The sequence below is a fragment of the Ornithorhynchus anatinus genome, chromosome 11 (genome assembly GCF_004115215.2).
Source record: "Ornithorhynchus anatinus isolate Pmale09 chromosome 11, mOrnAna1.pri.v4, whole genome shotgun sequence".
Classification (NCBI taxonomy): Eukaryota; Metazoa; Chordata; class Mammalia; order Monotremata; family Ornithorhynchidae; genus Ornithorhynchus; species Ornithorhynchus anatinus.
Window position 1 is genome coordinate 57,404,276 of NC_041738.1, and position 22,861 is coordinate 57,427,136.

Consider the following 22,861-nt stretch of genomic DNA (forward strand, 5'->3'; position numbering starts at 1 on the left):
GCGCCGATTGAAGCGTCCCGTCTCCTAGCAACGCCCCCCCCCCCCGCCACGTGCTGGGGCTCGCGGGCCGCTCCCAGAGGCCTCCGCGCGCGTCAGGCCATGGCGGGAGGTAAGGACGGGCCTTCGAATCCCCGCCCTCACCCTCGTCCCACAAGCAGCATGGCCTAATAATAATAATGTTGGTATTTGTTAAGCGCTCACTATGTGCAGAGCACTGTTCTAAGCGCCGGGGGAGATCCAGGGTCATCAGGTGGTCCCACGTGAGGCTCACAGGCTTCATCCCCATTTGACAGATGAGGGAACTGAGGCCCAGAGAAGTGAAGTGACTTGCCCAAGGTCACCCAGCTGACAAGGGGCAGAGCCGGGAGTCGAACCCATGACCTCTGACTCCCAAGCCCGGGCTCTTGCCACTGAGCCACACTGCTTCATTCAGTCGTATTTACTGAGCACTGACTAGGGGCAGAGCGCTGGGCAACAGGTAGAGAAGCAGCGTGGCTCAGTGGAAAGAGCCCGGGCTTGGGAGTCAGAGGTCATGGGTTCGTATCCCGACTCTGCCCCTTGTCAGCTGGGTGACTGTGGGCAAGTCACTTCACTGCTCTGTGCCTCCGTTCCCTCATCTGTAAAATGGAGATAAAGATTGTGAGCCTCACGTGGGACAATCTGATGACCCTGTATCTCCCCCAGCGCTTAGAACAGTGCTCTGCACGTAGGAAGCGCTTAACAAATACCAACATTATTATTACTTTAGAGATCGTCCCTGCTCAACGATGGGCTCACAGTCTAAATGAGAAGCAGCGTGGCTCAGTGGAAAGAACCCGGGCTGGGGAGGCAGAGGTCGTGGGTTTGAATCCCGGCTCGGCCACCTGTCAGCTGGGTGACTTTGGGCAAGTGACGTCAATTCTCTGGGCCTTGGTTGTAAAATGGGGATGCAGAGTGTGAGACCCGCGTGGGACAATCCCATCACCTTGTATCCTTCCCAGCGCTTAGAACAGTGCTTTGCACATAGTAAGCGCTTAACAAATACCGTCATTATTATTATTATAGATCATGGGTTCTAATTCTGGCTCCCTCACACATCAGCTGTGTGACTTTGGGCAAGTCACTTCTTTGTGCCTCAGTTCCCTCATCTGTCAAATGGGGATGAAGACTGTGAGCCCCACGTGGAACAACCTGATACCTTGTAACCCCCTCAGCGCTTAGAACAGTGCTTTGCACATAGCAATCGCTTAACAAATACCATTGTCCCACGTGGGGGTCACAGTCTTAATCCCCATTTGACAGATGAGGGAACTGAGGCACAGAGAAGTTAAGTGGCTTGCCCAAGGTCACAGTAGACAAGTGGCGGAACTGGGATTAGACCCCATGACCTTCGGACTCCCAAATCCGACCTCTTGCCACTAAGCCACGCTGCTTCTATAATAATAATGGTATTTGTTAAGTGCTTACTTTGTGCAGAGCACTGTTCTAAGCGCTGGGGTAGATACAGAGTAGTCAGGTTGTCCCACCTAGGGCTCCCAGTCTTAGTCCCCATTTTACACATGAGATAACTGAGGCACAGAGAAGTTAAGTGACTTGCCCAAAGTCACACAGCTGACAAGTGGCAGAGCCGGGATTCAAACTCATGATCTCTGACTCCCAAGCCTGGGCTCTTTCCACCAAGGCATGCTTATTGAGCGCCCACTGTGTGCAGAGCACTGTACCATTCATTCAATAATATTTATTGAGCACTTACTATGTGCAGAGCACTGTACTAAGCGCTTGGAGTGTACAATTCGGCAACAGATAGAGACAATCCTTGCCCAATGACGGGCTCATAGTCTAAACAGGGGAGACAGACAGCAAAGCAAAAGAGAACAAAACAAAAACAAGACCGCATCGTCAAGATAAATAGAATCAAGGGGATGTGCACCTCATTAACAAAATAAATAGGGTAATAAATAATATATACAAATGAGCACAGTGCTGAGAGGAAAGGAGAGGAGCACAGGGTGGGGGGGACCAAGGGCTTGAGAGAAGACAATAGAACAATAAATGGACACATTCCCAGTCCAAGCTGGGAATCCGTGTCTCTCCAGCGGAGCCTGCGGGCCAAGTGGTCATCACCGCCGCCCTCATCGCCAGACGCAACTTGGCTTTTACGGCCGGGAAGGAACCACCGGTGGTCACGTGAGTGCCCGCGGGAGCAGCGGCAGGCCTGGCACTGGCCGGGAGCCAGGCTGGACCCAGCCCAGGAGAAATCAATGACCACCCCCCCACCCACCCATTGCCTTTGTGCCTTAAAAGGAGGGAGGAGTGTGAATGTTCATCAGATAAGTCGAGGTTATCTCAGCAGAGTGACCTAGTGGAAAGAGCGGGGGCCTGAGAGTCAGAGAGCCTGGGTTCTAATCCCGGCTCTGCCACTTGTTAGTCAGTCGTATTTACTGTGTGCAATACTGTATGCAGAGCACTGTACTGAGGACTTGGGAGTGTGCAATATAACTTGTCTGCTGTGTGACCTTAGGCAGTCACTTAATTTCTCTGTGCCTCCGTTTCCTCATTTGCAGAATGTGAATTCAATACCTGTTCTCCCTCCTACTTAGGCTGCGAGCTCCATGAGGGACGTGATTAGCTTTTATCTACTCCAGTGCTTAGTACAGATGCAGTAGTGTGGATGATAGGGCACGGGACTGGAAGTAAGAAGGTCACGGGTTCTAATCCTAGCTCTGCCACTTGTATGCTGTGTGACCCTGGGCAAGTCGCTTCACTTCTCTGGGCCTCAGTTCCCTCCTCTGTAAAGTGGGGATCGAGACTGTGAGTCCCACGTGGGACAGGGACTGCGTTCAACCTGATTTGCTTGTGTCCATCCCAGTGCTTAGTACAGTGCCTGGCACAGAGTAAGCGCTTAACAAATACCACTATTATTATTATTATAGATCTTGGCACACAGCAAGCACTTAAAAAATTCCACTAGGCTGTATTGGCTGACTGACTCTTCCAGGTCTAAAGGAGCCTTCCTAGCCACCCGTACTGACCTGCTCCCTCTACATGCCCCCAGCCAGTTTGTTTTTTTCATGAGACCTAGTGTCATTATGCCTCTCCCCACCACTACAGTTGAAGACACAGTGAGTTAGGGGTGCACAGCCAGGGAAAAAAATATTACAATAATATCATTGAGTTCTTACTGTATGTACTAAGCACTGGGATAGATGCAAGATAATCAGGTTGGAGATGGCCCCTGTCTCACTTGGGGCTCACAATCTAAGGGGGAGGGAGAACAGGCATAATTTTTTTTTTCTGATATTTAAGTGCTTACTATGTGTCAGGCACTGAATTAAGCGCTAGAGTAGATACAGGCTAATCAGGTTGGGATCAATCCCTATCCCCTATTGGTGCTCACAGTCGTAATCCCCATTTTACAGATGAGGTAACTGAGGTCCAGAGAAGTGACTTGCCCAAGGTCACACCATAGACAAGTGGCAGAGCTGGATCCCATTTTACAGATGAAAGGGGAAGCCCTTCTTAGCTGGTTTTGATCAATCAACCAATCCGTGGTATTTATTGAGAGCTTACTATGTGCAGAGCACTGTACTGGGTGCTTAGGAGAATTCAATAGAGATATGGTCTTGACTAGAATGGCTGCCCAAAACAAGGATCTCTTGGCCATTCTAGTCAAGTCCATCAGCCCCATGGAGTATCTTGGCTAAATCCTTCCAAAACTTCCTTCAGGGTCATGGGAAGAGAGAGGCTCCCTGGTCATGGGGTTGCGGGGAAGGGATGGTGATTGGGAGTTGGAAGCTTGAGGTTGGCCCCTCACGACCTCTCCCTGCAGCCCCCAGACCCTTGCAAGCCTGCAGACCATCCGCCTAGACCGCGAAGGCATCGACTGCATCAAGAACTTGGAAGGTCTCCGGAGTCTCCACAGCCTCTACCTCCAGCAGGTGAGTGGCCCTGCCCCAGAGAGGTCATCTTATCCATTCCCCTGCCTCCGAATGAGAGAACCCCCTTTCCCTCCCAAGGAAATTCCTCAGACTTCCAGAGTCAAATCCCCTTCCCAGGAGGCACTCCTCCCTGATGTTTAATCCTTCAGGCAGCAGCTTCAGGTCCTGCTTCAGGTGTGGTGTAACTCAGCCTTGGCACCTCCTTGTTCCCCAGATCCTTCTTGTTCCCCAGATCCTTCTTGGAATTCAGTCCAGGCCTAAGGACTTTAGTCTGCCTCAGGGAAGGGGGCTTGTTTATAGGTTCCTTCCATGGGATGGGGGCAGGTTGGGGTGTTTATGTTTCTCCCCTTCCCAGTCCTGAGTATGTGAATCTGCACGTGTGTATATGTTTGTGTCTGAGTGTTCCCCTTCCCAGCCCTGGGAGTATATGTAGCTGTAAGTTTTTCTTCTCAGGTGTGTGGGTCTATCCTCCAGGTCATTGGTTCACCTGCAGGACTCCCTGCCTTAGCAAGATGTGAGGTGTGGGAGAGGGGCTGATCCCAGCCCTCTAAAATGGTGTGGGAATTGCCCAGGCCTTCAGTCCAGGCCTGGGAAAGCGGGCCGATTTCAGGAGGCTGCCCTCTGAAGGGTCCCCTCCCTCCCTCCACCATTCCCTCCCACAGAACAGGATCCAGAGGATCGAGAATCTGGCCTGCCTCCCGTCCTTACGGTAGGTGGCCAGCCCTGACCGGGAGGGGAATGGGGAATTGGGGTGGGAGACCAAGGGGCAGCTGGCAGAGCCCCGTACTGGGGGACAGAGGAAGGGGGAGACGCAGTCTTCAAACAGTGGTGGCGGACAAACGGTTGGGAGAGAGTATCTGACACACACACACACATCTCTCTCTCCCCCAGAACTGGGAAGCCCCTTATTTCAAAGGGACTAGTAAACGACCGCCCCCAAGCCTTCAAAGTCTTATTAAAGGCCCATCTCCTCCAAGAAGCCTTCCCTGACTACGCCATCTTTTCCTCTTCTCCCACTCCCTTTTGCATCATCCTGACTTCCTCCATTTGTTCATCTCCCCTCCCAGCCCCACAGCACTTACGTACATATCCGTTGGTTTTGCTTTGGAGAAATCAGGTTTTCAGGTTCTTCCTCCCCCTGAGCTTAGGAATACATCATCATCATCATCTTCACAGTTGTGGTATTTGTGAAGTGCTTACTGTCTGCCAGGCACTGTACTAAGCGTTGGGGTGGATACAAGCAAATCAGGTTGGACATAGTCCTTGTCCCACATGGGGCTTACAGTCTTAAGTGGGAGGGAGAACAGGAATTCAATCCCATTGAGAAGCAGCATGGCCTAGTGGAAAGAGTATGGACCTGGGAGTCACAGGACCTGGGTTCTAATCCCAGCTCTGCCACACATCTGCCTTGTGACCTTGGGCAAGCCACTTAACTTCTCTGTACCTCAGTTCCCTTATCTATAAAATGGGGAGTAAGACTGTGAGCCCCACGTGGGGGAAACAGACTGTCTCCAACCTGATTACCTTGTATCTATCCCAGCACTTAATACAGTGCCTGACACACAGAAAGCACTTAATACCATGAAAAAAATTACAGATGAGGAAACTGAGGCACAGAGCGGTTAAGTGACTTGCCCGAGGTCATTCAGCAGGCAAGCAGCGCAGCGGGGATTAGGACTCGGGTCCTCTGACTCCCAGGCCTGGGCTCTTTCCACTAGGCCACACTGTTTCCTGTCCATGCAAACCATAACTTCTCTCTGGGGTTAGCTGGGTGTGAGAGCAAAAGGGCTCCTCCCTCTTCCTTTCAGTCACCACCACTGCCTCCCTGCTTTCCTCTATCCTTTCCCCACACCCTCCCTCCGTGCCCTGGGCAGCTTCCTCTCCCTGGCAGGAAACCAGATCCAGAAAGTGGAAAACCTCCGTGGACTCCCACACCTGCAGCTCCTGGACCTGGCTCAGAACCAGATTGCCACGCTAGAGCCCGGTACGCCACCCAATCCCCGGAGTCAGGGGCTCCTCCATCTCGGGACGGGTCACCCTAACTTTCTGCTTGACATCCTCTCCTCTCTCCTTTCTTCTGCCGCCCCGGGGCGGGGCAGATGAGCTACCCCCGAGCCTCCTCATCCTCAACCTCTCCGGGAACGCCTGCACCAAGCAGCCTGGTTATAGGTGAGAAGGGGAGGGATGGGAAGGGGGCGGAGAAGGGCTGGGAATTTCTGGCGGCAGCCCGTGCCTCAGCCTGGCTCCACTGACTGACTCTCCCCTTGAAAGAGATCGGGTGAGCCGGGCTCTGCCCCAGCTCCTGGACCTCGACGGGCAGCCCTTGGCCAAGCGGGAAGCCCGGAGGGAAGAGGACAAAGCCAACTGCGGTGTGGACAAGGAGTTTCCTGAGCTGAGCGGCCTCTTCTGTGCTGAGATAGGTGCTTCCGGTGGCCCCCTCCCTCGTCCAGGCAACTGCGTGGGACCCCGCCCTGTCCCAGAGCAGACCCTGCAGGCAAACCCCTTCTCTCTAGACTGTAACTCGTCCGTGGGTAGAGAATGCCTCTATTATATTGTACCTTCCCAAGTGCTTAGTACAGTGCTCTGCACAGAGTAAGTGCTCAATAAATACGACTGACTGACAAACCCAGGGGAGAGGAGAGGGGACTTAAAGCAGCAGGGGAGAAGAGGTTGCGGCCCCTCTGGGACGAGGGTGCAGGCCAGCAGGATTGCCCGCATTTCATTTCACAGTCTCCCCAGCAGCTCCGGAGCTTAAAGGGCTGCAAAGAAACTGGGTGGGATCCCCTCCGCTCCCACTACAGCGGCCCACGGCAGCCAGCAGGGCCCCATCTAGGCCTGAGGGGCCACGACCACCACTCTCTCCTCCGCAGGCTTCGAGGAGCTGAGGCAGGAGCTGGCGGACCGGGGCCAGCAAAGGGCAAGGGAGACCGCGAGTCAGCACGTGGCCCTCATGGCCACCCTGCCGGCCCCCCTGGATCTCTCGCAACTGCCCGGAGGGCCCCGGGCCCAGAGCCGGGACCCCCACTGGAGACGAGGGACCCCGAGGGCATCTCCCGCCAGCCCCAACCTTCAGGGAGCCCCAAGGAAGTCACACCTCCCGGGCCCCAAGGCTCCAGGCAGGCCCGCCCAGCCCCAGCCCCGGCCCAGCACGGCGGCCGAACGAGGCAGGAAATGAAGAGCGGCAACTCCCCACCCTTCCTCCTTCCCCTACCCGGGTCCCTGCCAGCTGGGACGCGGGCATCTGGAGAGAAACGAGAGTCTGCGGTGCCGGCAAGTGGCAGATGCCAACTCCCCTCCTCCCCCACCCCTTTCCTTCCCAATAAACACACTGCCCCCGTCGGCCCGGCTCATTTGTCGGAGGGGGAAGGGAGGGGCCTGTCAGGCCTGGGACCCCCAGACTTCTACACCCTGTGGAAGCTGCTGTTCTCACCAACACCCCCCCCCCCCCCAAGAGCCCAGGACCAAATTCAGCAAGCAGGAAAAAAAGGTTTATTGTGACAAAGACCAGGGTCCACGGTGTGGGCCAAGGTCCAGGATGGGGGAGGGGGTCAGCAGGCCCAGCCTCCTCCCAGAGGCTCAGCCTCTCCGACACAGGTCACTGGTTCTGCCCCGGGCCTTGGCCATAAGCTTTGCTCTCCTGCTCCACACATCTCCCAAAGAGACTGGCCAACTCCCACGAGGCTGGCGTCACCTCCCCGGCCAGGAGCCCCCGCACGGCCTCCAGGCCCCGTTGCTCCAGGCCTCGCTGCACCTGCTGGAGCCGCTGTGCCCACGCCTGCCAAGCCAGGAGCGACTGAGACCCTGGCACCTCTTCCTCCTCCAGGGCCCCCCTTCACCCTGCCTCCTCTGACGTGGGAGAGGTGGATTCCCAGCTCTCCCGGCCCTCCTCCCGCCATCTCAACCAAGGCCCCGGTCCATGCCACCTACCTGGTCGTTCTCCGCCTTCTCCAGGGCAGCTTGGTGGTCCCGGTACAGCTGGTGTCTGCGATCCACCTGGTGCTGGAAGCGAGGGAGGGTCCGGGCGGGGTCCCCCTCCCCGAAACTGGGGGAGAGGACTTGGGGCACCTGGGACACTCCTGCTCCAAACACAAAGGGTTTGAACACTGACCTGGGGAGAGGATGATGACAATTATCGTACTCGTTAAGCGCTGACTATGAGCCAGGCACTGTACTAAGCGCTGGGGTGAATACAAGCAAATCGAGGTTGGACGTAGCCCCTATCCTAAATGGGGCTCACAGTATTAGACTGTAGCCCGATTAGACTGTAAGCCCGTCGATTAGACTGTAAGCCCATCAATGGGCAGGGACTCTGTTGCCGATTTGTACATTCCAAGCGCTTAGTACAGTGCTCTGCGCATAGTAAGTGCTCAATAAATACTATTGAATGAATGAATGAATATTAATCCCCATTTTCCAGGTGCGGTAACTGAGGCCCAGAGAAGTGAAGTGACTTGCTCAAGGTCACACAGCAGACAAGTGGTGGAGCCAGAATTAAATGTGCTGCCCGAATTCTCCCACCCATCCCCCCAAAATGACAATCTCCTGGCAGAAGGTGTCGGTTTACTGTTGCACTGAACTCTCCCAAATGCTTAGTACAGTGCTCTTCACATGGTAAGCGCTCAGTAAATACGATTGAATGAATGAAGGAGAATGGTAGGACAGCGGACAGCACCCCACCACTTGCCCCTCTAGGTCATGGGGCACAACCCGGACTGACCCCGCCCAAGGGACGACCCTGAGGAGGGCAGTGACCCGCTCCATCTACCCACACGCCACCTGCCCCTCCCCCGGCTTCTGATTCCCTGTACCTGGAGGGGTCCGGCGTGGCGGTGAGAAAGTGGACACAGGGCCGGGCGGGGTCTTGGGGCAGGACGGAAACCATGCTGGCCGTGGTGCGGAAGCCACCCGAGTCCATACAGATGCCGCTGACCTTGTCCCGCAGGATTTCCATCATGCTCTCTGCCGTGAGGGTGCCTGCCGGTTCAAGGGGTCGGGGGGCGTATGGCTGAGCAGAAAGGGTCGCCGCCCTCTCAGGAAGGGGGATAGGGGAGACTCCAACAATACGGCAGGGACCTGGCCCCAAGGATCCTGTGCCCCCCGGCCCGGCCCCCGCTTCTGCTCACCCTGCAGGCCCTGCAGCAGCTCCCGGCCGCAACGGAAGCGGGCCTTGGCGGCTTCCATGCGCACCGGCTGCTGCGCCAGCGAGAAGGTCTGGGCGAAGTTGAAGGCAGCCTGCCCGTTCCACCAGTCCTGGGCCCGGGCACGGGTCCGCAGCTCCGGGTGCTCGGCCGTGATGTCCTCCCCGATGCTCAGCTGGTTGGAGATGTTACGGGTACCTCCTGGCCGGGAAGAGGGGTGGGTCAGGGTTCACTCATTCATTCATTCGTATTTACTTAGCGCTTACTGTGCACACAGCACTGTACGAAGCGCCTGGGAGAGTAATAATGATGGCATTTGTTCAGCGCTTACTATATGCCGAGCACTGTTCTAAGCCCTGAGGGAGATACAGGGTAATCCGGTTGTCCCACATGGGGCTCACGGTCTTAATCCCCATTTTCCAGATGAGGGAAGAGAGGCACAGAGAAGTGAAGTGACTTGCCCAGAGTCACACAGCTGACAAGTGGCAGAGCCGGGATTAGAACCCACGACCTCTGACTCCCAAGCCCGGGCTCTGTCCACGTGGTGTAGCGGATAGAGCACGGGCCTAAAGTCCAAAGGCCACGGGGTCTTATCCCAGCTCCACTACCTGTCCGCTGTCTGACCTTGGGCAAGTGGCATCAGCGTGGCTCAGTGGAAAGAGTCCGGGCTTGGGAGTCAGAGTTCATGGGTTTGAATCCTGGCTCTGCCACTTGTCAACTGTGTGACTGTGGGCAAGTCACTTCACTTCTCTGTGCCTCAGTTCCCTCATCTGTAAAATGGGGATTAACTGTGAGCCTCACGTGGGACAACCTGATTATCCTGTATCTACCCCAGCGCTTAGAACAGTGCTCTGCACATAGTAAGCGCTTAACAAATACCAACATTATTATCAATTTTCTAGGCCTCAGTGACCTTGTCTGGAAAATGGCGATTGAGACTGTGAGCCCCACGTAGGACTGGGACTGTGTCCAACTCAATTTGCCTGTATTCACCCCAGTGCTTAGTACAGTGCCTGGCACATAGTAAGCCCTTAAATACCATCATCATCATCAATATGGGTTCATGGGTTCGAATCCCGGCTCTGCCGCCTGCCAGCTGTGTGACTTTGGGCAAGTCACTTAACTTCTCTGTGCCTCGGTTACCTCACCTGTAAAATGGGGATTAAAATTGTGAGCCCCACGTGGGACCACCTGATCACCCTGTATCCCCCAGCGCTTAGAACAGTGCTTTGCACATAGTAAGCGCTTAAATACCACCATTTATTTATCAGTACAACAATCAGCAGACACATCCCCGGCCCACCACGAGCTTACAGTCTATAGACAGGATCAGCCTGTGGATACTCCTCCACCTAGGCGAGAGGGGTCTGTCTGTCTCTCTAATAACTTCTCGTCCTCCTCTTTCCACCTCACCTCTCACCCCCCTCTCGGAAGCCCTCGACTGTCCCTCCGCCGGGCAGTCTCCACCTCCCACAATCTCCCTCCGCCGAAAGGCAGGCAGCCCTGGCTAGGCCGGAGGGAGAAGGGAACGCTAGGGGTGGCCCGGATCTGGATTCGGGGTGACTTCCCTCCAGGTTGGGGGTGGCTCCCGCAGCGACCGCCCCCGCGGTCCCCTTACTCTGGATCTTCTCTGCAGCCCAGAGTTGGCCGGCCGTCTCCAGCACCCAGGCCTCCCCGCGGTCGGCCAGCAGGTAGGTGTTGTGATAGCAGAAGGGCGCGGGGTCTTCCCGGCAGCTGCCCCCCTGTCCGTGGCGCTCCAGCAGGGCAGTGATCACCCTCAGGGCCTCTTGCGCTGTGCTGCCCCGCTCTAGGCCCAGCCTGAAAAACAATCAATCGGGCATAGTGGATAGAGCCCGGGCCTGGGAGTCAGAAGGTCATGGGTTCTAATCCCGACCCCACCACTTGTCTGTTGTATGACTTTGCATGAAAAGCAGTGTGGCTTAGTGAAAAGAGCCCGGGCTTGGGAGTCAGAGGTTGGGGGTTCTAATCCCAGCTCTGCCACTTGTCAGCTGGGTGACTGTGGGCAAGTCGCTTCACTTCTCTGGGTCTCAGTTACCTCATCTGTAAAAAGGTGATGAGGACTGTGAGCCCCAGGTGGGACAACCTGATAACCGTTTTTAGAGAAGCCGTGTGGCTCTGTGGAAAGAGCACGGGCTTGGGAGTCAGAGGTCATGGGTTCGGATCCCGGATCTGCCACTTGTCAGCTGTGTGACCGTGGGCAAGTCACTTCACTTCTCTGTGCCTCAATTACCTCAGCTGTAAAACGGAGATTAAGACTGTGAGCCTCACATGGGACAACCTGATGACCCTGTAATAATAATGATGGTATTTGTTAAGCGCTTACTATGTGCAGAGCACTGTTCTAAGCGCTGGGATAGACACAGGGGAATCAGGTTGTCCCACGTGGGGCTCACAGTCTTCATCCCCATTTTACAGATGAGGTAACTGAGGCACAGAGAAGTGAAGCGACTTGCCCACAGTCACACAGCTGGCAAGTGGCAGAGCCGGGATTTGAACTCATGACCTCTGACTCCAAAGCCCAGGCTCTTTCCACTGAGCCACGCTGCTTCTCTGTATCTACCCCAGCGCTTAGAACAGTGCTCTGCACATAGTAAGTGCTTAAAAAATACCAACATTATTATTATTATTATTTTTATTATTATTACTTTGGCTAATTCACTTCACACCTCTGTTACCTCATCTGTAAAAAGGGGATCGAGACCGTGTCCAACCGTGATTCGCTTGCATCCACCCCAGTGCTTAATACAGTTACTGGCACATAGTAAGCGCTTAACGAATACCACAATTATTATTTACTGAGTGCTTACTGAGTGCAGAGCACTGTTCGAAGCGCTTGGGAGAGTACAATATAAAAGAGTTGGTAGGCACGCTCCCTGACTACAAGGAGCTTACAGTCTAGAGGGGGAGGCAGACATTAATACAAATTACAGATATGTATATATAATAATAGAATCAGTAATTATGGTACTTGTTAAGCACTTACTATGTGCCAAGCACTGTTCTAAACACTGGGGTAGATGCAAGTTAAGCATGTTGGACACAATCCCTGCCCCACATGGGGCTCACACTCCTAATCCCTATTTTACAGAGGAGGTAACTGAGGCCCTGAGAAGTGATGTGATTTGCCCCAAATCTCACAGCGGGCATGTGGCAGAGCCGGGATTAGAACCCATGTCCCTCTGAGTCCCAGGACTGTGTTCTTTCCACTAAGGCACACTGCTTCTCATAAGGGCTGAGGGGCTGAGGGTGGGGTGAATCAAGGGTGCAAAGCCAAGTGCAAGGGCTGAAAGCTCACCTCTTCCAGAAGGCCTTCCCAGACTGAGCTCCCCTTTTCCTCTGCTCCTCCTCCCCTCCCCATCGCCCCGACTCCCTCCCTCTGCTCAACTCCCCTCTCCGCTCCACAGCACTTGCAAATGTATGTACGTATTTATTATTCTATTTATTTTATTAATAATGCGTATGTATCTATAATTCTATCTATCTTTTCTATCAGAGAAGCAGCACGGCTTCGTAGAAAGAGCCCGGGCTTGGGAGTCAGAGGTTGTGGGTTCTCATCCCGGCTCTGCCACTTGTCAGCTGTGTGACTTTGGGAAAGACACTTAACTTCTCTGTGCCTCAGTTACCTCATCTGTAAAAAGGGGTTTAAGACTGTGAGCCCCACATGGGACAAACTGATTACCTTGTATCTACCGCAGGGCGTAGAACAGTGCTTGGCACATAATAAGTACTTAACAAATACCATAATTATTATTATCTATTTATATTGATGCTATTGATGCCTATTTGTTTGGTTTTGTCGTCTGTCTCCCCCCTTCTAGACTGTGAGCCCATTGTTGGGTAGGGACTCTCTCTATTTGTTGCCGAATTATACTTTCCAAGAGAATAGTACCAGGCCCAAACCGCTACCTGGCTGGCCACCGAGAGGGAGGACATGACACACTTTGCCCGTGGGCTAACCCGGGCCTGGTCCGTAGCCTGGGCCCGGAGTGCGGCCTCACCTGACCAGGTCCATGCCCAGCAGGGCCTCCTCCTGCCCGACGGGTTCCCGGGTCCACACAGCCTCATTGCCAATGCAGACACCAAACTCATTGGCACCCATCTCAGCACCCCACAGCCAGGCGGGGCGGCTCAGGATCACAGCATGGGTTCTCTCCACCTGCTCTATCTGGATGTAGGTACACTATGAATAAAAACAACAATAATAATAATAATTTGTGGTATTTTAAAGATGCCTATTTGCCTATTATCACTTAGAGAAGCATCATGGCTTAGTGGAAAGAGCGTGGACTTTGGGAGTCAGAGGACGTGGGTTCTAATCCTGGCTCCACCACTTGCCTGCTGTTTGACCTTGGGCAAGCCACGTAACTTCTCTGTGTCTCAGTTCCCTCATCTGTAAAATAAGGGTTAAGACTGAGCGCCACATGGGACAACCTGATTACCTTGTGTCTACCCCAGCACTTAGGACAGTGCTAGGTACATTGTAAGTGCTTAGCAAATGCCACCACCATCATTATCATCATCAACAGTGCTTGGCACAGAGTAAGCACTTGAGAAATACCATAATTATTATTATTATGTGCCCAAACTGCACTAAGTGTTCAGATTGATACGGTATAAGAGGATCAGACACATTACAGACTGTAATTGAGCTCGCAGTCAAAGGAGATGGGAGAAAAATCAATCAGTCATTTATTGAGAACTTACTGTGTGCAGAACATTGTACTAAGTGCTTGGGAGAGTACCATCTAGCAATCTGACGGGCACATTCCCTACCCACAAGGAGCTTACAGTCTAGAGGGGGAGAGAGATATGAATATAAATAAATCCATTTTGGATTGCTCCATAAGTGCTGTGGGGCTGTGTGGGGCTGAATAAAGATAGCAGGTCAGGGTGACGTAGAAGGGAATGGAAGAAAAGGAAAAGAAGGCTTAGTCAGGGAAAGCCTCTTGAAGGCTTTGGAGGTGGGGAGGGTCAGTCAGTCTGTCAATCTTATTTATTAAACGCTTACTGTTTGTGGAGCACTGAATTAAGCTCTTGGGAGAACACAATAATAATTATAATGTTGGTATTTGTTAAGCGCTTACTATGTGCAGAGCACTGTTCTAAGCGCTGGGGGACATACAGGGTAATCAGGTTGTCCCACGTGAGGCTCACAGTTAATCCCCATTTTACAGATGAGGTAACTGAGGCACAGAGAGGTTAAATGACTTGCCCACAGTCACACAGCTGACAAGCGGCAGAGCCGGGAGTCGAACCCATGACCTCTGACTCCGAAGCCCAGGCTTTTTCCACTGAGCCACGCTGCTTCCTCAATACAATATAACTGACACATTCCCTGCCTATTTTACAGGTGAGGAAACTGTGGCTTAGAGAATAGAAGTGACCTGCCCAAGGTCAAACTGGAGGCAAGCGGCGGAACTGGAACTGAAACTCGGATCCTGTAGCCCTGTGCTCTTTGCCCTGTGTCTCACTGCTTCTCTGTGGAAAGGAAGGCAGGGCTCTGGGGCCCAGCGAGGGGCATCCCCGTGCCCGCCCTCCCGGCCCCTTAGTCACCAGGTCCCAGCCAGGCTCACCCGGAGTCGGGTCCCGGGGGCATGGCAGGCCGCCGGCTGGTACACGACCTCCTGCACCTCGTCCCGGGGCCGGTCTGAGTTCTTGGCAAAGATGACCGCCGGCAAGGCGGAGGCCGGGGGCAGGGAGACGAAGCAGTCACAGGAACACGGGGAGGAGAGGCTTGGCAGTGCCATCTGGGAAGAAGGAGCTGGGATGAGGGCCACCCCCCTCAAGCACTGCCCTCGGGAGACTCTCTGCCTCCTCCCTCCAAACAAGCCAGTCGCTTACTGTGTACGTACCACTCCTTGTGCCTACCCCAGCGCTTGGTACAACGCCTAGCACATTGTAAGCGCTGAACAACCCGATCTACTTGTATCCACCCCAGCACTTGGTAGAGTGCCTGACACCCACTAAGTGCTTAACCTATTATTATTATAACAAATACCACGGTTATTATTAAAGCACTTAGTACAGCGCCCAGAGCTCAGTGCAGTCCCCGGCACACAGTAGGAGCTTAACAAATATCCCAATTATTACTATTAACAAATAGCCCAATTATTATTACAGCACTTAGTACAGCACCCAGAGCTGAGTGCAGTGCCCGGCACACAGTAGGAGCTTAACAGGTACCCCAATTATTATTACTAATAGCTCAATTATTATATTACAGCACTTAGTACAGCGCCCAGAGCTGAGTACAGTGCCCGTCACACAGTAGGAGCTTAACAGATACCCCAATTATCAGTATTAACAAATAGCGCCGTGATTATTAAAGCACTTAGTACAGCGCCCGGCACACAGCAGGAGCTTAACAAGTACCGCCATTATTATAATGATTATTATTAATAACAAACATCCCAGTTATTATTACAGCACATAGTACAGCGCCCAGCGCTGAATACAGTGCCTGGCACACAGTAAGTAGTTAAATAGCGTTATTATAATTATTATTATCACTGCTACCATGGAACGGTCCCCCTCCTCTCAGGCTGCCTGCAGGAATGCCCCGCTCCGTGCACTGTGTATGCGGACCCCCCGGCCCGGGGCGGCCGGGAAGGAGCCCCCTCCCTTCCTGCCGGTGTCCGGTAAGGCCGGCCGGGCCGTCGGTCGGCTGGACCGGCCCCGAAGCGCACGAAATCGACCCCTTCCCCTGGCCTGGCCCGGCCCGGCCCGGCCCGTCCCGGCCCGGCCCGGGCCTACCGACCTGCCGCTCGGGGACCCGGGACGCCACGGGACGAGGGGCAGGGCCTAGGGGGAGGGCAGGGCAGGGGGTGGGGCAGGGGGTGGGGCCTGGAGGAGGGCAGGACAGGGGGTGGGGTCTAGGGGGAGGGCAGGGCAGGGGGTGGGGTCTAGGGGGAGGGCAGGGCAGGGGGTGGGGTCTAGGGGGAGATCAGGGCAGAGGGGAGGGCAGGGGTGGGGCCTAGGGGAGGGCAGGGCAGGGGGTGGGGTCTAGGGGGAGATCAGGGCAGGGGGAAGGGCAGGGGGTGGGGCCTAGGGGGAGGGCAGGCCGGGGGGTGGGGTCTAGGGGGAGATCAGAACAGAGGGGAGGGCAGGGAAGGGGGTGGGGTCTAGGGGGAGGGCAGGGCAGGGGGTGGGGCAGGGGTGGGGACAGTGCAGGGGGTAGGACCTAGGGGGAGGGCAGGGCAGGGGGTGGGTCAGGGGGTGGGGCCTGGGCGGGGGGGCAGGAGGAGGGCAGGGTACGGGCGGGGCCAGGAAGGAGAGGGGTTAGGGAGAGGTGCGGACCATGGGTGGGGCAGGGGTGGGTCTAGGGGGGAGGGCAGACTCGGAGGGGCGGCAGTGGGCGGGGCCTAGGGAATAATAATAATAATGTTGGTATTTCTTAAGCGCTTACTATGCGCCAAGCACTGTTCTGAGCGCTGGGATAGATACAAGTTATTAGGTTGTCCCACTTGGGGCTCACAGTCTTCATCCCCATTTTACAGATGAGGGAACTGAGGCCCGGACACGGGAAGTGACTTGCCCAAAGTCACCCAGCTGACAGGTGGCGGAGCCGGGATTAGAACCCATACTTAAGTAATAATAATAATAATAATGATGGTATTCGTTAAACGCTTACTATGTACCGAGCACTGTTCTAAACGCTGGGGGAGATATAAGGGAATCAGATTATCCCACGTGGGGCTCACAGGCTTCATCCGCATTTTCCAGATGAGGGAATTGAGGCCCAGAGAAGCGAAGTGACTTGCCCGTGGTCACACAGCTGACAAGTGGCGGAGTCTACATTAGAACCCACGACCTCTGACTCCCAAGCCCGGGCTCTTTCCATTGAGCCACACTACTTCGGGCGTGGCCTCGTCTGAATCCTGTGACTTTGGGCAAGTCACTTCACTTCGTGCCTCAGTGCCCTCATCTGTAAAATGGGGATGAAGCCTGTGAGCCCCACATGGGACAACCTGATTACCTTGTATCCACCCCAGCGCTTTAAACAGAGCTTGGCACATAGTAAGCGCTTGTCAAATGCCATCATTATTATGATTAGGCTGGACGGGGGCGCGGCCTAGTGTGGAGCCAGGACAGAAGGAGGAGCCCTCCCTCCTCACCTCCTCCAAACTAACTCCCTTCCCCTCTTCAAAGCCCTACCGAGAGCTCCCCTCCTCCAGGAGGCCTTCCCAGACTCAGCCCTCTTTTAATAATAATAATAATAGTGTTGGTATTTGTTAAGAGCTTACTATGTGCCGAGCACTGTTCTAAGCACTGGGGTAGACATAGGGGAATCAGGTTGTCCCACGTGGGGCTCACAGTCTTAATCCCCATTTTACAGATGAGGGAAGTGAGGCACAGAGAAGTTAAGTGACTTGCCCACAGTCACACAGCCAACAAGTGGCAGAGCTGGGATTCGAACTCATGAGCCCTGACTCCAAAGCCCGTGCTCTTTCCACTGAGCCACGCTTTTACCCTCCACCCCTCCTCCCCTCCCCATTCCCCCTCCTCCCTCTCTCTGATCTTCCCCCTTCCCCTCCGCACAGCACTTCTGCATATTTGTACATATTATTTATTACTCTATTTTATTAATGATGTATATATCTATGATTCTATTTATCTTGATGGTATTGACGCCTGACTACTTGTTTTGTTTTGCTGTCTCCCCCGTGTAGACTGGGAGCTCGTTGCTGGGCAGGGATTGTCTCTATCTGTTGTCGAATTGTGTATCCCAAGAGCTTAGTACAGTGCTCTGCACACAGTAAGCGCTCAATATATACGAATGAATGGATGGATGGATGGATGGATGGATGGATGGATGGATGGATGGATGGATGGACTCCCCACCTTTCGTGCGAAAATACGGGCCCTCGATGATCGACTCTCTTCACCTTCTTCCAGTTCTGGATCACGTTCATAGTCCACTTCTTCTGCTCTGGTGCCCAATCAGATAGAGAAGCAGCGTGGCTCAGGGGAAAGAGCCCGGGCCTGGGAGACCAAGGTCATGGGTTCTAATCCCGGCTCTGCCACTTGTCAGCTGTGTGACTGGGGGTAAGTCACTTAACTTCTCTGTGCCTCAGTTACTTCATCTGTAAAATGGGGATTAAGACTGTGAGCCCCACGTGGGACAACCTGATTACCCTGTATCTCCACCCAGTGCTTAGAACCGTGATTTGCACATAGTAAGCCCTTAACAAATGCCATCATTCCTACTGAGAGCTCACCTCCTCCAAGAGGCCTTCCCAGATTGAGCTTCACCTTTTCCCTCTGCTCCCTCTGCTGCCTCTCTGCCTCTGCCCCCCTTCACCTCCCCTCAGCTAAGCCCCCTTTCCCCCCCTTTCCCTCTGCTCCTCCTCCTCTCCCCCCCCACCAGCGCTATGCTCATCCACTCATTTGTATATATTTTTATTACCCTATTTATTTTGTTAATGAGATGTACATCACCTTGATTCTATTTATTGTTATTGTTTTAATGAGATGTACATCCCCTCGATTCTATTTATTGCTACTGTTTTTGTCTGTCTCCCCTGATTAGACTGTAAGTTCATCACTGGGCAGGGATTGTCTCTATCTGTTGCCGAATTGTACATTCCAAGCGCTTAGTACAGTGATCTGCACATAGTAAGCGCTCAATAAATACTATTGAATGAATGGATGGATGGATGGATGGATGAATGAATGAATGAATGAGCCGGGGGGTGCAGTTGCTATAACTGGCCATCGGGGGGCGCGCGGGCCCGCGCGGGCGGCCGGAGCCGCAGTGACGTCACCGGTTCCTGTCCCGCGCCCCGCCCCACCCCCGCCCGCTTCATTCATTCATTCATTCATTCATTCATTCATTCATTCATTCATTCATTCATTCATTCGTATTGATTGAGCGCTTACTGCGCTCAGAGCACTGTACTAAGTGCTTCACCCATGCGGTTCTCCGAAGCCCGACCCTCTCTGCTTGGGGTGGGCTTCAGGAAAGACCTTTGCTCTCTTTCCACCCTTGTTTTTGATCTTTTTGTTTGGGCTTTTTTTTTTTTTTATGGATTTGTAAAGTGCTTTGTAAGTGCCAGGCACTGTACTGAGCACTGGGGGGAAGATACATGATAATCGGGTTCATTCAATCATATTTTTTGAGTGCTTACTGTGTGCAGAACTCTGTGCTAGGCGGTGGGAAAGTACAATTCAGCAACAGATAGAGACAATCTCTGACCAACAACGGGCTCACAGTCTAGAAGACACTGTCCTGAATGATAATAATAATAATGTAGTATTTACGAAGCGCTTCGTATGTGTCATGCACTGTACTAAACAATGCGGGCGATACAAGATAATCGGTTTGACAAAGTCCCTAGTAATAATTGTAATAACAACTGTGGTATTTACGAAGGGTTTAGTATGTGCCAGGCACTGTACTAAGCACTGACACAAGATAATCGGGTTGACACAGTTCCTAATAATGATGATGATAACAATTGCAGTATTTGTTCAGCACTTACTATGTGCTCAGCACTGTACTAAACGCTGGGGGAGTTGCAAGATAATCGAGTTGGACACAGTCCCTGCCCCACACGGGGCACCCAGTAGGGACTCAATAAATATGATTGAATGTAATAATAGTGATAAGAATAATCAGTGGTATTTGTTAAGGGCTTACTATGTCTCAGGTGCTGTACTAAGCGCTGGGGTGGATATAAGCAAATCGGGCTGGACGTGGTCCCTGTCCCACATAGGGCTCACAGTCTCAATTCCCATTTTCCAGGTGAGGGAACTGAGGCCCAAAGAGGTGAAGTGACTTTCCCAGGGTCACCCAGAAGACAAGTGGCAGAGTTGGGATTAGAACCCAGGCCCTTCTGACTCCCAGGCCCACACTCTTTCCACTAGGCCCCCCTGCTTCCCTACGAGCCCTTTCTTCGCAGGTCTGAAAGCTCTCCACCGTCTATAATCGCATTTCTCACCCCCATCAACCCCGGGCCTGATGAAGGGAAGAGTGGCGGTTTCTGACCCCAGATCTGAGGGAGAAACTGAGGCAGGCTGGGGCTGGGACCAGACTTCTCCTCTCCTATTGCGTGCACGTGCTCTGTCCGAGCGGGGATCGTGTGGGGCGGGGGGCTCAGGGATCGGGACCGGCTCCGACCCGGCCGGGCTGCATTGCTGAGCTGCGTTGCTGGGCTGCTGGGCTGCATTGCTGAGCTGCATTGCTGGGCTGTTGAGCTGCATTGCTGAGCCGTAGAGCTGCCCCCGCTCGGGCCGGGATTGCAGGTCGGCGGGAGGAGCCACGTCCCGCCCTGTGCCCCAAGGAGACCCACCCTCGGGCAAGGGGAAACCTCTTCAGGGGCTCCTAGCAAAGGAGTTAGGGTCCCCCCATCCCATCTGCTTCACTCCCAAAACATAGGCTGGGGTGGCAGGCAGAAGGGGAGAGGGGCTGTGGTGAGCTCCTTGTTGGGCACAGATTGTCTCTATTTGTTTCCAAGGGCTTAGTACAGTGCTCTGCACACATTAAGCACTCAATAAATACGATTGAATGCAAGACTGAATCAGCCCTCTGCCTCTTGTAACGACCCTCCCAAAGGACCCCAATATATAATACCATAAGCTAATCGAGTCGGATACAATCCTCCTCCCACCTGGTTATGAAATCTCAGTAGGAGGAAGAGCAGGAATTTAATTCCCATTTTAAAGATGAGGAAACTGAGCCCCAGAGAAGTTAGGTGACTCTCCGAACGTCACACAGCACACCCCCTCGGCACCTAGGACCGCTGATATCAGGGACCTGCACAGTCCCCCCCCCCCCATGCCTAGAGCCAGGAGGGAAGGGTGAGGGAGCTGGGGGAAGGGAAGAGAAGCAGCAGCATGGCCTAGAACTGGAAGTCAGAGGACTGGGTTCTAATTCCGGCTCTGCCACTTGCCTGCCGAGCGACCTTAGGCAAGTCACTTTATTCTCTGTGCCTCAGTTTCCTCATCTTTAAAATGCAGATTGAATTCCTGCTCTTCGTCCTACTTAGATTGGGAACCCCATGTGGAACGAGGACTGTATCTGACATGATCAGAATATATTATTATATATTGGCCTTTGTTAGCGTTTAGTATAATACTTGGCACATAGTAAATGCTTAACAAATACCACGATTTTTACTATTATCATTAAAGCGACTGAGAAAGTTTAATTAGGAGAGGAAGAGGGAGGTTGTAGATGATTAATTCAGACCGGGAGCATTGGGAGAGCGAGAGCTTCTGCCTGCCTTCACTTCACCTTGCCCTAAATTCTAGGAGGAGTGGAGTGAGGTGTTTACCTGAGAGCTTGGGGGTCACTTTGCGAGAATGTGGCAGGGTTTATGGGATTTTTAGTGTGTGTGTGTGTGTGTGTGTGTGTGTGTGAATGTGTCAATGCCCACATACTCATGTGTGTGACCTGGGAATTCATTCATTCAATCCTATTTATTGAGTGCTTACTCTGTGCAGGGCACTCTACTAACCACTTGGGAGAGTACGATTTAACAATAAACGGAAACATTCTGTGTATAATAATAATAATGTTGGTATTTGCTAAGTGCTTACTATGTGCAGAGCACTGTTCCAAGTGCTGGGGTAGATACAGGGCCTTCAGGTTGTCCCTCATGAGGCTCACAGTCTTAATCCCCATTTTACAGATGAGGTAACTGAGGCACAGAGAAGTGAAGTGACTTGCCCACAGTCACACAGATGATGATGTGTATATATGTCCCCCTTTCGACTGTAAACTCATCTGTGCAGGGAAATTATCTGCTAATTCTGGTGTATTCTGCCAAGCACTTAGAGAAGTGCTTTGCACCCAGTAAGCGCTCAATAAATACCACTGACTTGACTGATGTCAGTATTTATGTGTTTCAGCATTCGTACGTGTGTTTCTGTGTGCACGTCAGTATCTGTCTTGTCCGTGTCTAAATGTGTGTTCCTTGTGTCAAGAGTTTCGAGCACTTACCCTGTCTAAAGCACGTGCGCTAAATATCTGAGAGAGTACAATAGAGGTAATGACATGATCCCTGCCTTCAAGGAGCTTACTATCTAGCTGGGAAGACTGACACAAAAATCAATTATAGGTGGGGAACCCCTTAAATTAAATATTAATCTATGTATTGATTGATGTTAATGTCTGGCTCCCCCTCTAGACTGTGAGCTCGTTGTGGGCAGGAATGTCTCTGTAGTTCCACTGCGCTCTCCCAAGTGCGTAGTACAGTGCTTTGCAAGTGCTCAATAAACGACTGACTGAATGAGTGAATGAATGAATGGGAGCAATAGAGGGTATATATTTCAGTGTGCATGTCAGCCTGTCAGTGTGTGTGTGTGTGTGTGTGTGTGTGTGTGTGTGTGTTTGTATGCGTGCCTGTTGGTGTGTCTGTGAGTCTGGAGGAGGACAGACCTGGCAGGGCAGGGCAGGGCGGCCTGGTGATGGTTCCCCGCAGACCAGACGTGCAATCAGATAGGAGCTCCGCCTCTCCTCAGGCGGCCTTGCGATAGGGATCGGCAGCCCAGGCCACTGAGAGCCAGTGAGGAAATCGCCGAGGCGGCCACCGCCTCCAGAAGCCAGCAGCAAGGGAGGGTGGGGCTGCTGGGAAAGGACAGAAATCAGGGGGCGGAGGGAAAGGATGAGTTTGGCTCTAAATCTGCTCCCCCTCCTTTATCCCAACCATAGGACCTCTCTTCTGAGAAAGGGCTAAGGTCATCTGGGCCAGTCCCGTACCTCAGGGGAATAGAGAGCCACCCCAGTCCGGGCGGACGATGGACGGACGGACGGACGGGGGGGGGGGGGGACTTGGAGGAGGT

The 22,861-nt window shown here is 53.3% G+C and overlaps 2 protein-coding genes across 5 annotated transcripts; one reads left to right on the top strand and one right to left on the bottom strand.

Moving 5' to 3' along the window:
- Positions 1-39: 39 nt before the first annotated feature.
- Positions 40-7,256, top strand: LRRC46 (leucine rich repeat containing 46). The gene is made up of 8 exons (XM_029074618.1): positions 40-109; positions 2,076-2,166; positions 3,809-3,917; positions 4,580-4,626; positions 5,792-5,901; positions 6,017-6,086; positions 6,189-6,337; positions 6,788-7,256. The coding sequence occupies exons 1-8, from the start codon at positions 100-102 to the stop codon at positions 7,090-7,092; spliced, it is 891 nt and encodes a 296-aa protein (XP_028930451.1). The 5' UTR covers positions 40-99; the 3' UTR covers positions 7,093-7,256.
- A 127-nt stretch (positions 7,257-7,383) lies between these two features.
- SCRN2 (secernin 2) lies at positions 7,384-15,892 on the bottom strand. Of its 4 annotated transcripts, none has more exons than XM_029076293.1 (8): positions 15,834-15,892; positions 14,650-14,823; positions 13,075-13,256; positions 10,674-10,873; positions 9,041-9,256; positions 8,726-8,891; positions 7,845-8,025; positions 7,384-7,692 (listed from the first exon to the last, which is right to left on the bottom strand). In XM_029076293.1, exons 2-8 carry the CDS (start codon positions 14,821-14,823, stop codon positions 7,513-7,515), a joined length of 1,299 nt encoding a protein of 432 aa, XP_028932126.1. In that variant the 5' UTR covers positions 15,834-15,892; the 3' UTR covers positions 7,384-7,512. The 4 variants fall into 4 exon arrangements, with proteins under 4 accessions (XP_028932126.1, XP_028932125.1, XP_028932127.1 ...); XM_029076292.2 differs by lacking the exon at positions 15,834-15,892 and adding an exon at positions 15,593-15,800; XM_029076295.2 differs by lacking the exon at positions 15,834-15,892 and adding an exon at positions 15,593-15,801 and having other exon boundaries at positions 7,518-7,692; positions 7,845-7,916.
- Positions 15,893-22,861: the final 6,969 nt, after the last annotated feature.